Here is a 23,303-nt window from a genome sequence, read left to right as displayed (position 1 = left end):
CAGTAGACAACCACATTAAGAGAAAAGGAACCATGAAAATTCGGCCAAGCTGGTGGAACACTCGGGGCCTTGATTTGGCACCGGACAGTCGGAGTTCTCATCCGATGACGGGCTACCATGGACTGTCACATCCACCACCTCAGGAAGGTCACGTGTGTGACCATCTACACGGACGTCTCGTGGACTTTACCTGCATTGACATCATTATATTAACCCCCGTCCAACGTACCCAGCATGTCTTCGGAAACAGGTGTCCTTAGGATGTCCCCTGTGAATTCGCAAGTGGTTTTCTTGGCATCTATCCCAGATGTGCCTTCAAACACCTGCAGAGACCCGGGGCAAGAACCCAATTACTGGCAATTAGTGAGGATTAAAGCAGACACCACAGGAGAAAGTCAGATCCAAGTGAAAGCCAGGGATAATGTGCAGGGATTTGGGCAAGGAGGGGGACCTCTTTGCTTTTTCATTCACACCGGACCTCTAAGCTGCCAGGGAAGCTTTTAAGGTGATGGGGGGGGGGGGGGGGGGTAACGTGAGTGTTGGTTGTGAAGGGGTTAACAGCTAGATTAATGACTTTTACATTTTCATTGTGCGTCCAGGACCCTGGATTTATAATTTAATGTTACCGCGTGCCAGATTTATCATCCATGGTAATCAGACAGAAAGCGGCCACGAGCTGCACAATGCAGAGGCTCCGGACGGGGAAAATGGCAGAAAAAAGAGCAGAGGTCCAGACCTAAAAATAAGGAGCCCCTTTAAGGAATGGGTGTGGCTTGTTGATTAGGGGAGGGGCTTCACTGATGAGGATTCTACATGCAGATTGTGCATCACATAGCAGTCATATTATCACAGGAGGATAGATAGATAATAGATAGATAATAGATAGATAATAGATAGATAATAGATAATAGATAGATAATAGATAATAGATAGATGATAGATAGATAATAGATAGATAATAGATAGATAATAGATAATAGATAGATGATAGATAATAGATAGATGATAAATAATAGATAGATAATAGATAATAGATAGATAATAGATAGATAGATAGATAGATAATAGATAATAGATAATAGATAGATGATAGATAATAGATAGATAATAGATAATAGATAGATGATAAATAATAGATAGATAATAGATAGATAATAGATAATAGATAATAGATAATAGATAGATAATAGATAGATGATAGATAATAGATAGATGATAGATAATAGATAATAGATAGATGATAGATAATAGATGATAGATAGATAATAGATAGATAATAGATAGATAATAGATGATAGATGGATAATAGATAGATAGATAGATAATAGATAGATAATAGATAATAGATAGATGATAGATAATAGATAATAGATAGATAATAGATAGATGATAGATAATAGATAATAGATAGATAATAGATAGATAATAGATAATAGATAGATAATAGATATATGATAGATAATAGATAGATAATAGATAATAGATGATAGATAGATAATAGATAATAGATAGATAATATATAGATAATAGATGATAGATAGATAATAGATAGATAATAGATAGATGATAGATAGATAATAGATAATAGATAGATGATAGATAATAGATAATAGATAGATAATATATAGATAATAGATGATAGATAGATAATAGATAGATGATAGATAGATGATAGATAGATAATAGATAGATAATAGATAGATGATAGATAATAGATAGATAATAGATAATAGATAGATAATAGATAGATAATAGATAGATGATAGATAATAGATAGATAATAGATAGATAATAGATAATAGATAGATAATAGATAATAGATAATAGATAATAGATAGATAGATAATAGATAGATGATAGATAGATAATAGATAGATAATAGATAGATAATAGATATATGATAGATAATAGATAGATAATAGATAATAGATGATAGATAGATATTAGATAGATGATAGATAATAGATGGATAATAGATAATAGATAGATAATAGATAGATAATAGATAATAGATAGATGATAGATAGATAATAGATAGATGATAGATAATAGATAGATAATAGATAATAGATAGATAATAGATAGATGATAGATAATAGATAGATAATAGATAGATAATAGATAATAGATAGATAATAGATAATAGATAATAGATAGATAGATAATAGATAGATGATAGATAGATAATAGATAATAGATAGATAATAGATAATAGATAGATGATAGATAATAGATGGATAATAGATAATAGAGAGATAGATAATAGATAGATGATAGATAATAGATAGATAATAGATAGATAATAGATAATAGATAGATGATAGATAGATAATAGATAATAGATAGATAATAGATATATGATAGATAATAGATAGATAATAGATAATAGATGATAGATAGATAATAGATAGATGATAGATAGATAATAGATGATAGATAGATAATAGATAATAGATAGATGATAGATAATAGATAATAGATAGATAATATATAGATAATAGATGATAGATAGATAATAGATAGATGATAGATAGATAATAGATGATAGATAATAGATAGATAATAGATAATAGATAGATAATAGATAGATGATAGATAGATAATAGATAGATAATAGATAGATGATAGATAATAGATAATAGATAGATAATAGATAATAGATAGATAATAGATAGATAATAGATAGATGATAGATAATAGATAGATAATAGATAGATAATAGATAATAGATAGATAATAGATAATAGATAATAGATAGATAGATAATAGATAGATGATAGATAGATAATAGATAGATAATAGATAGATAATAGATATATGATAGATAATAGATAGATAATAGATAATAGATAATAGATAGATAGATAATAGATAGATGATAGATAGATGATAGATAGATAATAGATAGATAATAGATAGATAATAGATATATGATAGATAATAGATAGATAATAGATAATAGATAGATGATAGATAGATAATAGATAGATAATAGATAGATAATAGATATATGATAGATAATAGATAGATAATAGATAATAGATAATAGATAGATAGATAATAGATAGATGATAGATAGATAATAGATAGATAATAGATAGATAATAGATATATGATAGATAATAGATAGATAATAGATAATAGATAGATGATAGATAGATAATAGATGATAGATAGATAATAGATAATAGATAGATGATAGATAATAGATAATAGATAGATAATATATAGATAATAGATGATACATAGATAATAGATAGATAATATATAGATAATAGATGATAGATAGATAATAGATGATAGATAGATAATAGATAGATAATAGATAATAGATAGATGATAGATAATAGATAGATAATAGATAGATGATAGATAGATAATAGATGATAGATAATAGATAGATGATAGATAGATGATAGATAATAGATAGATGATAGATAATAGATAGATAATAGATAGATAATAGATAGATAATAGATAGATGATAGATAGATAATAGATAATAGATGATAGATAATAGATAGATGATAGATAGATGATAGATAGATAATAGATAGATAATAGATAGATGATAGATAATAGATGATAGATAGATAATAGATGATAGATAGATAATAGATAGATGATAGATAGATAATAGATGATAGATAGATAATAGATAGATAATAGATAGATGATAGATAGATAATAGATAATAGATAATAGATAGATGATAGATAGATAATAGATGATAGATAGATAATAGATAGATAATAGATAGATGATAGATAGATAATAGATAATAGATGATAGATAATAGATAGATGATAGATAATAGATGATAGATAATAGATAGATGATAGATAATAGATAGATAATAGATAGATGATAGATAGAAAATAGATAATACATGATAGATAATAGATAGATGATAGATAGATGATAGATAATAGATAGATAATAGATAGATGATAGATAGATAATAGATGATAGATAATAGATAGATGATAGATAGATAATAGATAGATAATAGATAATAGATAGGTAATAGATAGATGATAGATAGATAATAGATAGATAATAGATAATAGATAGATAATAGATAGATGATAGATAATAGATAGATCATAGATAGATAATAGATAGATGATAGATAGATAATAGATAGATAATAGATAATAGATAGATAATAGATAGATGATAGATAGATAATAGATAGATAATAGATAATAGATAGATAATAGATAGATGATAGATAATAGATGATAGATAATAGATAGATCATAGATAGATGATAGATAGATAATAGATAGATAATAGATAGATAATAGATAGATGATAGATAGATAATAGATAGATAATAGATAGATAATAGATAGATGATAGATAATAGATGATAGATAATAGATAATAGATGATAGATAATAGATAGATCATAGATAGATGATAGATAATAGATAGATCATAGATAGATAATAGATAGATGATAGATAGATAATAGATAGATAATAGATAGATAATAGATAATAGATAGATAATAGATAGATGATAGATAGATAATAGATAGATGATAGATAGATAATAGATAATAGATAGATAATAGATAGATGATAGATAATAGATAGATAATAGATAAACGATAGATAATAGATAGATGATAGATAATAGATAGATCATAGATAGATAATAGATAGATGATAGATAATAGAGAGATAATAGATAATAGATAGATAATAGATAGATAATAGATAGATAATAGATAGATAATAGATAGATGATAGATAGATAATAGATAGATAATAGATAGATGATAGATAGATAATAGATAATAGATGATAGATAATAGATAGATGATAGATAATAGATGATAGATAATAGATAGATGATAGATAATAGATAGATGATAGATAATAGATAGATAATAGATAATAGATAGATGATAGATAATAGATAGATAATAGATAGATAATAGATAATAGATAGATGATAGATGATAGATAGATGATAGATAATAGATGATAGATAATAGATAGATGATAGATAATAGATAGATGATAGATAATAGATAGATAATAGATAATAGATAGATGATAGATAGATAATAGATAGATAATAGATAGATAATAGATGATAGATAATAGATAGATGATAGATAGATAGATAGATAGATTGATGGATAGACTCGTTTATAGATAGATGGATATAGATAGATGGATATAGATAGATGTTATGTATGGGACATTGCGGTCAGATCTGCATTCTGATTGGTTTGTGCTGATATCAGTAAGAGATAGATGAATCTTGGAGGATGAGGACGGTGCGGCCTTGTGATCGGAACAATATTTGACACCATTTGTAGAAATTAACCTCCGGACGCGGCTTTAATTAGATCCATGTGGCCTGGGAATGTTCTGCGCACATCTGCAGAGCCGTGCCTGTGTGGGACTGAGGCTAAGCTGCTGCTCGCTCGGCTCTGAGGCTGACTCTCTAATGGGATTAGGAGGGCTCTGGGAAGGTCTCGCTGGGATTAAATGAGGGAAGGTTGGCCGCTGGCCAGGAGAGGTTGTGCACAGGTCACTAGTGCGGTCTACCTTGGTTATAGAAAGGGCAGCAATGTCTGCACTCCGTTATTACGTGGCCGGTAATTCTTACTAGCCATGTATCAGGAATAGATCTAATGAATGTGCTACATAACTATTATTGATGAGCGAGCACTAAAATGCTCGGGTGGTCATTGCTCAGGTCATGCAAATCATAATGCTCTGGTGCTCGATGCAAGCAATGAACCCAATGTAAGTCTATGGGGAACTCGAGCATTTTTCCAGTGGCATCACCCCCCCACCCCGGCGGTCTGCAGAGAGCCTAAAAATTGCCCAAATCGATGGGAACAGTGCTGAAATGACATGAGAACAGCATGGGGAAGACCCCTGGAAGCATCTCTGACCCCCAGGTCACTGCTGTCAACAACGTGGTCAGAGTATTACGCCACTTTTACGGACTCACAATAAAACATAAAACAATTAAGCCAAAATGGATTTTCCTGGAAAAAACATTAAGGAACATCCTTTCCAGGGTAATGACTTGTATATAAGACAAAATAAATAACCAAAAACAAAAATACTCCTCCACACTTTGGGCTATGTTCACACGTAGCATTTTTGATGTGTTTTTGCACTTTTGCATTGTTTTCAATGGTGAAAAATACATTTACCAGTAAATGTCATTTTAAAATTTTACTACCTTATCTGGCCATGTGGTGTGTGAGACATGATCAGACACATCCTATTTCATTTATGAAGGAGGGACTCTGAAAGTCACAAAGCCTATTTTTACAGGGACATCAGACGGCCTTTACTATTGTTAAAGGGCCAGCAGTCGGCCCTCACTATTGTTAGAGGGCCATCAGCCGGCTATGCTTTGTTGTTCCCATTATTAAGGAGCGGGTATCCTATACTGTTATTGCGTATGCAGTGACTGCAAGGGCTGTCAAAAATTTGGACGCCCCCCAATTCCCCTTTGAAGAGACATAGAGGAGGGCCTTGTAAAGAATATTGGAGATATAATCCCATGTTGTACAGTTGTAACTGGACACTTCTGCAGCCAAGAAGGAGGAAAGGGGCCGAGAGACAGTAAGTGACAAATATTTCACTTAGCAGCTCCAAGCCAAGGAGCTATACCCCCACCAGCTAACTGGTGGGCTTCAACAGGAAGAACCCCTGGAGATCCAAGCCATGCGGCTCCCTTTGTGTCAGACAATTATAATTCAATACCAAGTTATGTAAATACTATACATCCCAGCTATACACCAACTAGATTTTTGAAATCCCACGAACATGGGGAATGTCACCCTGGCTTCCAGCCCAGTCTAGTGCGTATGGATGGGGAGATACACAGCACAGCCTTTCGGAAACCCCTAGGGCCACTGTGTTTGGTCTCCATATGTAGCAGGGGACCGGCTGGATCCAATGACACCAGAACCGGCTCCCTATGACTGTCTATTAAGGAAGTATAGCCCATTTTAGTTTTTGGAGTTTATAGCTGAGGGAGGCCAGGGATGGAGATTAAGGTCCAGCCCAGGGAGTAGGAGGGGGAGTGACCCAGAGAGGTTAAAAGCTCCTTCAGCTCTAGCCCAATGCTTTTTCTCTGGGATGTCATGATGACACATCGTGTGAGGCAAGTCACCCAAAAGAGAGAGGGACCCAACAAGCCTCCCATGTGGCAGCCCCTCCCCCGCAAGCCAGGCCTTCCATCTCACTGGTAACTGACTCTTAAGATCTGCTTATATTGTATCACGTGTTCCGTCTGACGCAATTGTGATGTCAGGCGGGTGGCGAGGTGTGGATCCTTCATATATGGTGGCAGTGGTGGGATTCTGTGGGATCTCTCTGGTGCCATTCTTCACAGGCCTCATTAAAAAAATAGTTTCCATTATTAAGTTGTGGGTCTCCTATAGTGGTAATGCCCATGTAGTGACTGCGAGGGCTGCCAAAAATTTGGAAGTACCCTAATACCTTTTTGAAGAGACGTAGAGGAGGGGCCTCAGTAAAAAAAAGTTCCCATTATAAAGGAGTGGGTCTCTTATACTGTTATTGCGCATGCAGTGGCTGTGAGGGCTGCCAAAAATTTGGATGCACTCCAATTCCCCTTTGAAGAGATGTAGAGAAGGGACTCATTAAAAATATTGTTTCCATTATTAAGGAGTGGGTCTCCTATAGTAGTAATACCCATGCAGTGACTGCAAGGGCTGCCAAAAAATTGGACACACCCCAATAACCCTTTGAAGAGACGTAGAGGAGGTCCTCATTAAAAAAAAATTCCCATTATAAAGGAGTGGGTCTCCTATACTGTTATTGTGCATGCAGTGACTGCGAGGGCTGCCAAAAATGTGGACGCACCCCAATACTCCTTTGAAGAGACATAGAGGACGGCCTCTGTAAAAAAAAATGTTCCCATTAAAAAGGAGTGGGTCTCCTATACTGTTTTTGCGCATGAGATGACTGGAAGGGCTGCCAAAAATTTGGACACACTCCAATACCCCTTTGAAGAGATGTAGAGGAGGTCCTCATTATAAAAAATTGTTACCATTGTTAAGGAGTGGATCTCCTATACTGGTAATACCCATGCAGTAAGTGAATGCGCAGAAAAACATTTACCCCTGTGGGGTATATATGAACATACTGTATAACATACAGAATGTTAGCGGTAGGCCTCTAAAAAAATTTCCCACTGGCATCATAAATACCCTTTAAAAAAAATGATGTGGTGCATCACAGTCCCCTGGTGATATGGTGGTGGAGGATGAGGAGAAAGAGAAGGAGGAGGGCAACAGAAAATAGACAAAATCAGGAAGCGTATACCCATGTCTGGGTGTGAAGAGGTGCATGGGTATACCAAAAAAACCCACAATGGATTTGACTTTATGTTTTGCTGCTATCATCCGGTTGTGTTGAGAAGTCTTGCCCAATCCCGCCCTTGTTCATTTTGATAAGAGTCAGCCTGTCAGCATTTTCAGTTGACAGACGGATGCACCTATCAGATATAATTCCACCAGCGGCACTAAAAACCCGCTCTGATAAAACGCTGGTGGCAGGGCAGGCCAGGACTTCTAAGGCGTAGAGAGCCAGTTCATGCCACATGTCCAGCTTGGATACCCAATAGTTATAAGGCACAGAGGAATCACGGAGGACGTTGGTACGGTCGGCAAGGTACTCCCTCAGCATCTTCCAAAAATTGTCCCTCCTTGTGAGAGTACCCTGCGCATCAGGGCCTGTGCGCTGGGAGGGGCTGAGAAAACTGTCCCAGACCTTTGACAGTGTTCCCCTGCCTCTGCTGCATCGTATTTGTGTCTTCCTCGCCTGTACTCCTTGGTTGTCCAACAAACTGTGACCTCTGCAACCAGCGTTATCAGATGGGAATATTTTTAATAATTCCACAACAAGGGCCTTCTGGTACTGCTAAATTTTATTAGACCTCTAGACCCACGCTACAAGGAGAGATAGAAAGTTCTCCTTGTAGCGTGGGTCTAGAAGTGTGACCACCCAGTAATTACTGCCACCCAAAATGTGTGCAATAATAGGGTCACGGGAAATGCAGCAGAACATAAACTCAGCCATGTGTGCCAGACTGCCAACAAGCAAGACTTCTGTGTCCTCACCAAGAGGACGACTGACCATGCTCTCCTCCTCATTCTCCTTCTCCTCAGGCCATCCCATCTGGACAGACGATATGACAGTTGTGTCCGTAATACCGTCTGTAGTGCAGGAAACCAGCTCCTGTTCCTCCTCCTCTTCCTCCTCCTCATTATCACCCAATCCGCATTGGGATGAGATGAGGATGAGATGAGGCTTGTGTGGAATCACCCTGTATGGTTCCTTGCTCCATCTCATTGTGCTCCGCCTGCAATGCATCCTCTTTAATCGTGAGCAGAGAGCGTTTCAGAAGACAGAGAAGTGGGATGGTGATGCTAATTATGGCGTCATCGCCCTCACCATCTTGGTGGAGTCCTCAAAGTTTTGGAGGATGGTACATATGTCTGACATCCATGTCCACTCCTGAGGTCTTATGTGTGGAGTCTGAACTAAATACCGACGGCCTTGTTGATGCTGGTACTCAACAACTGCCCTCTTCTGCTCACAAATCCTTCCCAACATCTGCAAAATTGAGTTCCAATGCGTGGTGACATCGCACACCAGTCAGTGAGCTGGAAGCTGCAAACACTGCTGAAACACGGCGAGTGCAGCGGAAGCTGTAGGTGACTTTCGAAAATGGGCACACATGCGGCATACTTTGACAAGCTGCTCAGGCAGATCCGGGTAGGTTTTGAGAAACCGCTGACCCACTAGGCTGAGCACATGGGCCAGGCATGGTACATGTGTGAGCTTGCCTAGCTTCAGAGCCGCCATCAGATTCCGGCTATTGTCACACACGACCATGCCTCGCTGTAGGTTCAAGCGGTGACAGACACAGATCTGCCTGCTCTTTTACAACTGTCAACAACTCTACAGAGGTGTGCAGTTTGTCACCTAAGCATATTAGCTTCAGCACAGCCTGTTGCCACTTGGATGCGGCAGTGCTGCAGTGCTTCCAGCTTCCGACTGATGTTGTCATTTCGGAGATGGAGGCTGAGGAGGAGGTGCAGGAGCTGTAGAATGTGGGGGCAACCCTGATTGACCCAGGGCCCGCAATCCTTGGCGTCGGGAGGACGTGTTCCATCCCAGGGTCCGACTGGGTCCAGGCTTCCACTATATGTGAGATGTACTGTCCCTGGCCACAAGCACTTGTCCATGTGGCCGTGGTTAGGTGGACTTTCCCAGTAACTGCATTGTTGAGGGCACGGGTAATGTTCTGGGACACGTGCTTGTGTAAGGCGGGGACAGCACACTGAGAGAAATAGTGGCGGCTGGGGACCGAGTACCAAGGGTCGGCCGCCGCCATCAGGTTGCAGAAAGATTCCGTTTCCACAAGCCTAAAAGGCAACATTTCAAGTGCAAGAAATTCAAGATATGTGGGAGTTTAGTAGTGTGGCCTGTGGGGCGTTGGCTATTTGCGCTTGCATTCAACGGACTGGGGTAGGGACAACTGAACGCTGCTCTGGGACAAGAACGAGGACGTGGTTGCTGATTGTAGTGGTTGCGAGTGTGCAAAGACAGGTGCAGGGTGGGAGACATCTTCACCTGTGCCATGGACATGGGATTGGTGTGCATGCACAACAGTGGAACAGACAATGGTGTCACCCGCAGACACTGTTTCTGGACCCTGGCGGTTGGCCCAACTAGTCGGGCGCTTTGCTGTCATGTGCCTGAATATGTTGGTTATCAGGCAGGTAGTTTTGCTGCCCCTGCTGATGCTGGCATGGCAGAGGTTGCAAAAGGCCTTTTTGGGGTTATCTGGACAGTCTTTAAAAAAGATCCAGACTCTGGAAAACCTAATAGTTGGACTGGCAACTTCCCTCGTGTTGGTGTTCTGGGGCACAGTTGCCCGCCTTGTGTCTGTGGCCACCCCACTGCTTGTTCCTGCCTGTTGTGGTGTTACGCCTCCCTCCCCCTCTGTGCTGCTGTCCTCGCTATGCATGTCACCTTGCCAGGTTGGGTCAGTGATTTCATCGTCCACCACCTCGTCTTCCACGTATGCACCCTGGGGCTCCTCCTGTCCTCCTGACTTGGTGGCAGCTGTGTCTCCTCATCATCATTTACTTCTTGCCACAGTATCCCACCGTCGCCTTCGTGTGACCGTGGCTGCTCAAATATTTGGACATCGCTACATGCGATCTCCTCTTGCCCCGCTTGAAGCAGGCCGGGAAGGAGGCCCGAATCTATAAATGGAAAAGTGAACAGCTCTTCGGAGTTTCCAAGTGTGGGATCAGTTGTCTCCGGGCACTCGGCATGGTGGGAGGAAGGAGGATCAGGGTGAGAAATATGTGGTCCAGACTCACAACTACTGAGACTTGACCGTGTGGAAGACAGGGTGGTGGTGGTGGCAAAATGACTGGAAGCATTATCTGCTATCCAACTAACAACCATTTCTGGCTTCAACAGTAGTGTTCCGTGGCCCCCCTACAAATTGGGACAGGAAGGTAGTTCGACATGATGTGGGTGTTTGTTTCATCTTGCCCATGGCCTCGGCCTCTGCGTGCACCATCACCATCACGTCCACTTCCCTGTCCCTCGCCCATTTTAAATGGAGTATAATCTTTGGCACATTCCACAAAATATCTGTATTATTACCGCTGTAATATGGTATCACGTGTGATGACAACGGTTTTAGGCAGTGGCCTTGTAGCATAGTATTGCTCAGCGACCAAGTGTGAATAGGTTGAACAACACACAGCTGGCTGACATTAACTGGAGTGTAATATTTGGCACGGTCCAAAAAATCTCATGATTATTACAGCGGATTATGTCTGATGATGGACAAGTTTCTCTGCTTCCACTATACAGCAATGCGAATAAAATCAAAAAAATCTGCCTGTATTCTGCTAACAAGCAAGTCGAGCAGTAAAATGGTGTACTGTATTGCTTTTTAAGCAAATAATCAGGATTAAGAGCTAAAAAAAAAAATTTGCCCTGAAATGTAGGGCTATGGATACCTGTAACAGCAGCAGCAGCAGCACACAGACCGTGCAATGGACCCTCTTGTGCAGTATACACTGTCCACAAACTAGTGTTGAGCCACCCCCGTAGTGTTCGAGTTCGGTTCGGTTCGTCGAACACCTTCGAACACCGTTAAAACCAATGGCAGGCAAACAAAAACACATAGAAACACATAGAAAACACCTTCAAAGGTGTCCAAAAGCTGACAAACTGCTCAGAAGACACAACTAACACATGGAAAAGTGACAAGTACATATAGTCATGCGAAAAGAAAAGAGGTGGAGGAGTAAAAGGAGGGGGAGACACAGATATAGGCATGTCATGCCCTTCTAAAATCCAAAAAGTGAGAAGCCGACACGTTCAGTCCGCTCCTGCCCGTGCCACCTCCGTGTCGCCGGGTTTGTGCCAGAGCCGCGGTGAACCCTGACGGCCAGCCCCCCTCTCCCAATACTGGTGCCTGTCCGCTGGTGGGTCGAGAGAGCCCCCCTGTGGTGGAGGCAGCTCTAAGCTTTTTAATTTAAATTGTCTCTCTAATTTGAATGAATACACTTTAAATCCATTTACAAGGATCTATTGGAGAGCAAGTCTCATGCCAGCAGCCGCGTAATTCCAGCTCCAGTAGCGTCCACTAAAGCTGCTGCAGTTAAAAAGCTTTTATAAGGATCGAGCTCGGCTGTCCACCGCAAGGCATCCTAGTGCCAGTCCCAGCCCCTATGCCTTGGGGTGCCTCCTGATGCTCTTCACTAAGTATCCCGTGGTCCCGAAGCATTTCCTTTGAAAAAATTAAGTGTCCAAACTACAGGTGGTGTAGCTTGCTTAACAGCCGGGATAATCCGCTGACTAGCAGACACTGCTACTAGGCACAAAGTATTTCCTGGGCTAGATGCAGTTAAAAATTTGTAAGTAGATACTCTCGTTGGATGCTGAGAAAGCATTCCATAGAGTCTCCTGGCACGCCATATATGATTCTCTTAAAAAGCTTGGGGTAGGGGTCTAGGGGACCCTTTTATAGCCAAAATCACGGCCCTGTATCACAATACGTCACCTAGGCTGAAGATAAATGGAACTGTAGCACCGAGGGCTCGGTTGCTACAGACGTATTGCACCTCACCCAGAGGTGTGATATCTCACTCTCAGATAAGGATGGAGTGTGGATCAGGACCCGACACCTGCATGCATTACACCACATTGCCGTGGGGCAGGGCGACCAATATGCCCCTGAGATGGGCACGACAGTCCCTGTCCCTGGCTGGAGTGGGGGGAGGGAACACTAAGGAAGGGGAACCCTGCAGTGCAGGAGCAGGGAGGAAGCAGTTCCTGGGTGCATTGAGAAGGGAGTATAAAAGGTGGGCACCATCTTAGTTCAGTGCAGAGAAGTCTGAGCAGAAGTGGCAGGGAGCAGGGGCTCTGCATGAGCTCTGCTCCGGAGGCGGGCCTAGTAACAGAGGCCCAGGCCTGCAAGAGGGAGAAGGAAGGAAGAGGAGTGGAGAAGGCTCCAGGAACGAGGAATGAAGGGATCCCAGGGGTGCGGACGGGCGAGTCGCCACCGCACGCCCGAATCCACCTGCGTGGAGGGGTCAGGCCAAAGGGGGAGACCGGTCCCCGAACTAGTGGAGGCAGGAAACGACCCTCAGCTAGAAACCGGAGGCTCTGACATTTTATGTGGCGCAGCCCCTTGCTCCACCCGCTAGGAAGGCACCACATAGGGTCAGGGAAACTGGCGCCAAGTTTACCAAGAGGAGGCCCGAGGCAGCCGGACAGAAGTGTTGGTAAGAAAGGCCAGACAAAGGACACACAAAGGGGGTCCTGTGAAGCGCTCCAAAGTTATCTGGGAGTTGTCTGAGCCCCTCACCTGGTGAGCACAGTACGACGTGGGCAGCCGTTACCTGCAGACGTGGTCTGGATAATAAGAACTGTGAGTAAAGGCCCTGGACTGCATCACTGACTCCGTGTCGTTACTGCTGCTGCCCTGCACCATCACCCCCATCCTCCGCATACACTGCCCTGAGGCTATACTCCTCCCGTGGGGAGTTATGCTACACTCTGCTGCACCCACAACACCAGCCTTAGCGGTCTGCCCTGCAGCGGCGGTTCACTCTGACCGCAATCCACGGGTGGCGTAGTCGGACATTTAAACATCAAAACCACATAAATAGTTCCGCCACTGGTTTGACCGCCCTGAGCCACGGAACCGGATCGCCGCCACGAAGACTACAACCACCAGCATCCACCAAAAAGGGTCCGGCTCCGGGTGTCCCAAGGCCCAGGGGGTGCGTCAGAACATTTTCATCACCTTTCACAATCACCAATGGGACAAGGCAGGGATGTCCTCTGTCCCCTCTCTTATACATCCTAGTGACGGAGCACCTGCTCTCATCAATTCGCCATAACCCCAATATTAGGTGGATTGAGGTGGGAGGCACCGAGTACAAGTGCTCTCTATTTGCTGATGATGTCCTAGTATATATCACTCAATCACATATATCCATCCATGCTGTTATGGCTGAAATAGATCACTTTGTTACATGGTAAAATTTTAAAATCAATGCAGCGAAGTCTGAGGCCCTCGATGTCTCCCTCCCCAAATCCATATAGGATTCCATCCAGTCCAACTTTCCCTTTGCCTGGCCCTCACAGGGTATCAAATACTTAGGAATTCCTATTCATAGAGACCTCTCCCATCTATGTTATCTTAATTTTGGGCCCTTTATTGAACAACTCCATACAGACCACGGTTGGCATGTTAGAACTGTAAGATTCACTACGTGAACCGCTGGTGTTTTGTGGAAAAGCACATGTACACCGCGTTCCAAATTATTATGCAAAAAGTGTTTAGGAGTGATAAGGGAAGAATTTGTTTGTTTGTCAGTTAAACTCATTGATGGTGATGTGTGTCAGGGCTCTTTATATCACTGTAAGCAATTGCAGACACCTGTGCTAATTAGTTTGGCAGGTGTGTCCAATGAAAGGCAAGACTACTTAAGAAGGCTCTCTCACATTATTAAGCAGCCTACATTTTCTGCCAAAATGGGAAAGAAAAAGGATGTGTCGGCTGCTGAGAAGCAACAAATTGTGGAGTGTTTAGGTCAAGGCATGACTACAATCAACATTGTGCGATGATCAGGATGAAGTGTCTTGGCAATCAAGAAGTATGTAGCTGATTCACAGTACACACGTGTGCGTGCTGATAAGGGCAAATTGAGGACTCTTTCCTACAGGCAATTACGTCAGGTTGAAAGAGCAGCGGCAAAAAAGCCTTGTCATAGCAGCAGACAAGTTTTTGAAGCTGCTTGTGCCTCCAACGTCCCCCGAACAACAAGATGCAGGGTCCTTCAGAGGTTTGCAGCTGTGCATACGCCATCCTGTCGACCTCCTCTATCCACTTCACACAAGCAGAAACGGCTCCAGTGGGCCAAACATTACATGAAGACTGATTTCAAAACTGTTTTGTTCACGGATGAGTGCCGTGCAGCGCTCGATGGTCCAGATGAATGGAGTGGAGGATGGCTGGTTGATGGACACCCCACGCAAACACGGCTACAGCGCCAACAAGGAGGAGGTGGAGTAATGTTTTGGGCTGGAATCATGGGGAGAGAGATTGTCGGCCCCTTTAGGATCCCTGAAGGCGCTAAAGATGAACTCCATAATGTATGTGGATTTTCTCAAACAGCACTTCCTGCCATGGTTCAAGAAGAAGAACCGTGTATTTCACAGCAAGATCATTTTTCTGCATGATAATGCACCATCTCATGCTGCACATAAAACATCTGCATCTCTGGCTGATATGGGCATAAAAGGGGACAAACTTATGGTGTGACCCCCATGCTCCCCTGACCTCTACCCCATTCAGAACCTTTGGAGCATCATTAAAAGGAGTGTCTATGATGGCGGGAGGCAGTTCACATCTAAGCAACAGCTCTGGGAGGGTATTCTGTCCTCATGCAAAACAATTGAAGCAGAAACCATCCAAAACCTGACAAATTCAATGGACGAGAGAGTTCAGAAGCTCCTTTCGAACAAGGGGTCCTATGTGAAAATGTAACATCACCTAGAATAAAGTTTTGAGTTGAAAACTGTTTGATTTCAGTTTCTAACAACCTGCTAATGCTTATAATTTCAAAAATGACCATTTTTTTGGTCTTTATTAAAATGAAAAGGTTGATCGAAAAGTTTGGGGGATCTAAGAGTGTGGCAACCCAGTAGTCATGATTACTTCGAATTCTGACAATATGAGGGTCATGCTGCAGGTAGTGCAGCAAGAAGGCACTTATGTGTCTTGCGCATCTCGGAGCCCCAAAATTATTTTCCGGGCTAGATGCAGCTAAAAATTATTTTTAATTTTAAATCTGGTGAAGCTTATTATAGATGGCCTAATAGAATCAGTGCTGCACACTGCTACAAAGCCCAAATTATTTTCCAGTCAAGATACAGATAAACATGATTAGTAATTTGAAAGCTTAAAACGGTTGGTAGGGTGATTTTAACCAATCATCAAGCTTTTACTCTCCCCAGGATGACACAGGGGTAGAAAAGTCGTTTCGGATCCATGATTTGTTCATCTTTATGAACGTGAGTCTGTCTACATTATCAGTGGAGAGCCGCGTGCGCTTATCTGTCAGCACACCACCAGCAGCGCTGAACACACGTTCAGACAGAACGCTGGCTGCGGGGCATGACAAGATCTCCAAGGCGTAAGTGGCTAGCTCCGGCCATTTATCCAGATTGGAAGCCCAAAAAGAGCAAGGGTCCAGTGACACAGTCGTGGCTTCAATGTTTACTTGGAGATACTCCTCTAACATCGTCTCTAGGCGTTGACTATGTGTCAGACTTCTTGTCTCCTGTGGCCTTGCAAAGGATGGGTTAAAAAAGTGGTGAAATGATTCCGCAAAATTGATGTTACCAGCAGATACTGTGGTTCTGTTACGGTTTGAGTGCTGAACACTTGACGGTCCCACGGTTGGCAAGTTGGAACTGTGAGATTCACTACGTGCACCACTGGTATTTTGTGGAAAAGCACATGTAAGATTCTGCAACAGTCTCTGCTGATACTCCTGCATGCGTGCATCCCTTTCTATGGCAGGAATAATTTCTGCAAATTTACTTTTGTACCGGGGATCTAACAGTGTGGCAACCCAGTAGTCAGGATTATTTCTAATTCTCACAATTCGAGGGTCATGTTGCAGGTAGTGCAGCAAGAAGGCACTCATGTGTGTTGCGCATCCAGGAGCACCAAGTCCCTGTTGTGTTGGTGGCGAGGTAACAATCATGCTTCCTTTCTCTGTCCTCTCCCCCCAACCTCGCACAACAGAAATGTGATCAAGGTCTCCCTCATCTGATGAGTCTTCCATCAGTTCGTCCTCCACTTCTTCCTGGGCTCCTGCACCTTCCTCACTAGTTTGGCTGCTACCATGCGCCCTGGTTAAACCATCTCCCCCACCCTCACATGCCTGCCGCCTTGGTGCTGCCGACCGTCTGGACCTTGCAGATGTTAGCCCTTCCGCATACAACTCCTCCTCCTCTACTTCCTCCACCTCCTCTTGTGCCACCACCTGACTCCGAATTCTGTTTAACATGTGCTCCAGCATGTAAATCACCGGAATAGTCATGCTGATAATGGCATCGTCAGCACTAAACATCTTCGTCGCCATTTCAAAACTGTGCAGAAGGGTGCATAGGTCCCTGATCTGAGACCACTCCTCCAGCGTGATTTGCCCCACCTCTGAATCTCGTTGGCCCAGGCTATACGTCAGAACGTATTGCACCAGGGCTTGTCGGTGCTGCCACAGTCGCTGCAACATGTGCAGAGTTGAATTCCACCGGGTAGGCACATCGCATTTTAGCCGGTGAAGTGGCAGGCCCAACGACTTCTGTAGAGATGTAAGTCGCTGAGCTGCGGGATGCGAACGGCGGAAGTGAGCACACAGCGACCGTGCCCTCTGCAGAAGGCCATCTAGTCTGGGATAGTGGGCTAAAAATTGCTGGACAACCAGGTTCAACACGTGAGACATACAAGGCACGTGTGTGACATTGCCCCGGCGAAGGGCCGCACCCAGGTTTGCAGCATTGTCGCACACGGCCTTCCCTGGTTTCAGGTCCAGTGGAGACAACCATTCATGAAATTGGTTCTCCAGAGCTGACCACAACTCCTCAGCTGTGTGACTCACATTTCCCAGACATTTCAATGTAAAAACCGCCTGATGACGTTGAGCCCTACTGCCAGCATAGTAAGGAGGTGTGCAGGATCCCTTCTGCGCAGTTAGAAAGCTTGTGGCATGACCAGACAGGCTTTGGGTGCAGGTGGAAGACCGAGAGGAGGTTGAGGAGGCAGAAGCAGTGGAGGAAAAATGACATAAAGAGGATTGACGCACAACTCGTGGGGACGGCAAGACTTGGACAGCAGCCCCTTGTCCTGCTGTCACCATAGTTACCCAGTGCCCAGTCAGCGACATGTAACGCCCCTGTCCATGCCTACTCGTCCAAGTGTCTGTGGTGAAATGCACCCTGTCACACACAGAGTTTCTCAAAGAAGCGGTGATGTTGTGTGCGACATGCTGGTGGAGCGCAGGCACACCTTTCTTGAGAAGTAGTGCCGACTGGGCATCTGGTACTGGGGCACTGCGACGGACATAAGGTCTCGAAAATCCTCTGTGTCCACCAGGCGGAAAGACAGCATTTCTGTAGCCAAGAGCTTGCAGATGGTGAAATTCAACCTCTTAGCTTTCTCATGGCTAGGAGGAAATGGTCTTTTACTTGTCCACATCTGAGGGACCGAGGGCTGGCTATTGTGCTTAGACGGGGTTGATAAGGGTGTCCCCGGCAAACTGCCGGTCTGTGAGGAAGATGCAGGCGGACATGTTAGGTTGCCTTGATCCAAAGGTGGTGCTATCGATGTCGGACAGCGCTCAAGACCAGCTGGTGTTACCACCTCCAAAGAAAATGATGACCTGCCAATCACGCTGGCTGTTGCGGGTAAAGAGGTGGCAGGTCTGCGCCCCAAAACAGGTGTGACTGCTGTCCCCCCAGTCACAGAGGATGAAGAGGCCGCGGATGCACAAGATATGGCAGACGGTGGTTGGCCCGGCCGGCTAGGCCGCATTGTAGCACAGTGAGCTTCCCACTGCAACTTATGCTTCATGTCCATGTGCCGGTTCATGCATGAAGTACTCAAACTATGTATTTTTTGGCCTCTACTTAGCTTTTGCTGACAAATGTTACAGATAACATGAGTTGGGTCATCTTTATCGATCTGAAAAAATGCCCAGGCTATGCAAGGCTTAGCACCCATGCGACCTGAAGAGCCACCACGACTTGTGGTGAGAGGCAGAGTTGTGTTTGAGGATGCAGTTGTTGACGTGCTTCCAGTACTACGTCTCTGTCCAGGAAGGCGCAACCTGACCTCGTCGTCACTAGCATCTTCCTCCACCTCCTCTGCTGACCTCATCTCTTGGCTGACTGTGGGTTGACAGTAAGTGGGATCTCCAACCTCATCATCATCACCCTGTGCGTTATCACACCCGTCGTCCTCAGAGCCAACCTGTTCCTGCCCTGACAAAAAACTAAAGTTGTCGCTCCAATCAGGTATTTGAGTCTTATCATCGTCTTCCTCATTGTCTCCACCAACAGGAGTTACAGTTTGGGAATGAGGGTCTACATTATGGTCAGAACCTTCTGCGTCTGGTCCTGGATCCAACTCATAAAGATTCTGGGCATCAGTGCAGATCATTTCCTCGTCTGGATTCACAGAAGCGCTGGAGTCGACCTCTGATTCCCAGGCTATAGTATGAGTAAACAGCTCTGCAGACTCAACCATCTGTTCTACCTCATACTCAGACGGGCAGCTGGAGATTTGGGAGCTGTGAGGAAGCAAGTGCGATTTGGGTGACACCTTTGAGGACTGGAGTATTTGTGATGTTGAAGTTGATGTGGAGGAGAGCCCACTTAAAGGAGCACTTGATATCCGTTGAAGCACCTGCTGTTTTTGTGCCTCATCTGGAATTTGTAGCGATTGGCGTGGCCGTAAGAAAGGGATCTTATCACATTGTCCGCTAAAAGAAGTAGACATTTTAGTTTGGCTGGAAGATGGTCTTTCTTCTGCACCTACCCCACGGACACAACCTTTTTTCCCCTTCCCAACACGCCTATTCCCCTTTCCACCAGCAGCAGGCCTTTTTCCACTCATTTTGGTGGTTAACTAATTCACAACTCTGGAGTTGTTTGCACAAAAAAACAATGGATGGGAACCGAGCAGAGCTGAGTGGCCAAACTGTGGTATTAGGCCAAAACTATTGGCTGGGTTAGATGCAGAAAAAAATTATTTTTAATTTGCAACCTGATGGAGGTCAGTATAGATGGACTAATAGACCAAGTCCCACACACCGCTAGAAGCCCAAATATTTTTTCAGAGCTAGATGCAGAAAAAAATTATTTTTAATTTGCAACCTGATGGAGGTCAGTATAGATGGACTAATAGACCAAGTCCCACACACCGCTAGAAGCCCAAATATTTTTTCAGAGCTAGATGCAGAAAAAAATTATATTCAGTTTGCAACCTGATGGAGGTCAGTATAGATGGACTAATAGAATGATGCTATGCCCAAAAGATTTTACTTCACTAGGTGCAGTAAAAAAATTGGTATTCTATACACAGGTGGTATATCTTGCAACACAGATAGGCTACTCCACTGACTAACACACTCTGCAATAGGCCAAAAAGGATTAGCTTTGCTAGATTCAGCCAAATGCTGTGAAAAAAACTTGCACAGCACTGGCACAGACCTGCCTGGCAAAAACTGATAGGAACTGATGTAACCTAGTCCTGAAAAGGACTCCAATTACAATTAGTCTTTACTCCCACAATCTATCTATTTAAGAGCACAGACCTGCCTGATAAAAGTCGTAGGAAATGCTGTAACCTAGTCCTTAAAAGGACTGCAATCACAACTATTCCCTACTCCCAAGCTATCTGTATATTTGTGCGAAAATTGGCTTGAAATTAACAAGGTATAGCGCACACAGCAACAGCGGTGCCGTCTAACACGCAGCTGCAGCAGTGAGAAAATGGTGGCGACGGGGAAAATGGCTGGGTCTTATAGGGCAAGGACATGTGACATACACTGCCAATCACACATGCCCTTGCTTGTGTGAAAAAAAGCACTTCGCTCCGTGTGTGCGCTGCTGATAGGCTGACAGATTGCACCTCCCCACTGCAAATGCGGGAAAGAGAAAAAAAAATGGAGATCTTCATTATTTCTGCAGAGATCCATCCCCTGCCCCTCCCCCCGCCCCGCTGTACACTCAAACTGCGTATTAACATTAATTTTCATCATTACTGAGAAAAAATCCAGTTATGATTATGGTGCACGAACAGTTATCGAACATAACCTCGAACAGCCGAATTTTTCTCAAATTGTTCGTGTTCGCCGACCGGCTCGAACACCGCCCAAAACAGCTCGAATTTGAGATTGGCGAACAGTTCGAGTAGAACAACGCTCATCTCTACCACAAACCCTGCCTAACTCCTGCTATCACCAGTAAAATATGCAGCTGGATTAGTCCTCAGAAGGACTGTTAGTTCAGATGGATATATACATCTTGCTGTGGAATACCTACACTAACTAATAAACCGCCAATTCTGTCCCTCAATCAGCAGCGCCTCTCCCTACTCTGCCTGTTTCCGGGGTAGACTGTGACGAGCATGGCGGCGCCAGGTCTGATATAAACCCGATGATGCTATGCGGCCAGCCAATCACTGTAATGCCACAACCAAGATGGCTACGGCATTACAGTGAGTGGCAGGCAATCTCCGCATGTTTATTCACTGTCTAAACAGCGCCAAACATGCAGGGAGGGGACCCGAGCTCCCTCCCGAACATCCCGGAAATACTGGCAGAGCACTAAGCATTTCGAGCAGTGAGATGCTCGGGCAAGTACCGAGCAGTAGCGAGCACGCTCGCTCATCCTTAATAACTATTAATGGATTTTAATGCCAGGGGTCAAGTAATCATCGTCCTGTTGGCCCTATCCCCAGTTTGGCCATGAGCTCACACCAGTTGTGGCATAAAGTAAATCCCCAAAAGTCTGAATATTTTGTAAAAAGTTCTTCACTTTTTGTGGCACACTCGACAAAAGTTTAAAAATAGTGATCATTATTTCCTGTGAGAATATGATTGCCAATGGAGGAGAGATCTATGTAACACTGGTCTGGAGTGTAAAGTACCTGCAGCAATGAAACAAAAGGAAAATGGAGAAGGGGAATTGGGGGTCATAGAAACGATGGTGATAACACCATGGATGGTTGTGAAAGTAGGAAGGATATGGATCAACAAAACAAGAAACAAGATCAGGAAAGAAGGAAAACTAATGTGCGTGTAAATGGGGTAGAGGAGGAGAGATGGAGATGGTGGAGCAGAAGAGAGAGAGAGAGCTGGTGGATTACAAGAGAGATGGAAGATGTGGCGGAGTAGAAGAGGGACGAGCCTAGTAGAGCATGAGAGACATGGAGCTAATGAAGAAAAAGAGGGATGGAGCTGGTGGAGCAAAAGAAAGATGGAGCTGGTAGAGCAGGAGAGATATGGAGTTTGTAGAGCAGGAGAGAGATGGAGCCGGTAGAGCAGGAGAGATATGGAGCTGGTAGAGCAGGAGAGAGAGAGGTGCAGAAGAGAGATTGAGCTGGTGGAGCAGGAGAGAAATGATGCTTGGGAAGCAGGAGAGATGTGGAGCTGGTGGAGCAGGAGAGAAATGGAGCTGGTGAAGCAGAAGAGATTAATCTTGTAGAGCAGTAGAGAGATGGAGCTGGTGGAGAAGGAGAGAGATGAAGCTGGTGAAGCAGGAGAGAGATGGAGCTGGTAGAGCAGGAGAGATATGAAGCTGGTGAAGCAGGAGAGAGATGGAGCTGGTGGAGCAAAAGAAAGATGGAGCTGGTAGAGCAGGAGAGATATGGAGTTTGTAGAGCAGGAGAGAGATGGAGCCGGTAGAGCAGGAGAGATATGGAGCTGGTAGAGCAGGAGAGAGAGAGGTGCAGAAGAGAGATTGAGCTGGTGGAGCAGGAGAGAAATGATGCTTGGGAAGCAGGAGAGAGATGGAGCTGGTGAATCAGGAGCCAGATGAAACTGGAGAAGCTGTAGGAGAGCTATAGGAGAGATATAAAGATTGTGGAGCTGGTGGAGCAGGACAGATATGTAGCTGATAGAGCAGGAGAGAGATGGAGCTGTTGGAGCAGGAGAGAGATTAATCTAG

The 23,303-nt window shown here is 43.2% G+C and overlaps 1 protein-coding gene across 1 annotated transcript in view; it reads right to left on the bottom strand.

The window, feature by feature from the left end:
• ATP6V1B1 (ATPase H+ transporting V1 subunit B1) overlaps positions 1-23,303 on the bottom strand; it is a 379,213-nt gene that overhangs the window by 96,660 nt on the left and 259,250 nt on the right. The window contains exon 4 of the mRNA XM_073649636.1: positions 230-323. Coding sequence (XP_073505737.1) covers positions 230-323 — 94 coding nt within the window. The remainder of the gene's footprint in view (positions 1-229; positions 324-23,303) is intronic.

This window comes from Phyllobates terribilis, unplaced genomic scaffold (genome assembly GCF_046119375.1).
Source record: "Phyllobates terribilis strain yellow unplaced genomic scaffold, ASM4611937v1 Scaffold_1__5_contigs__length_1240528914, whole genome shotgun sequence".
Lineage (NCBI taxonomy): Eukaryota > Metazoa > Chordata > Amphibia > Anura > Dendrobatidae > Phyllobates > Phyllobates terribilis.
This window is presented reverse-complemented; position numbering and strand designations above follow the sequence as displayed.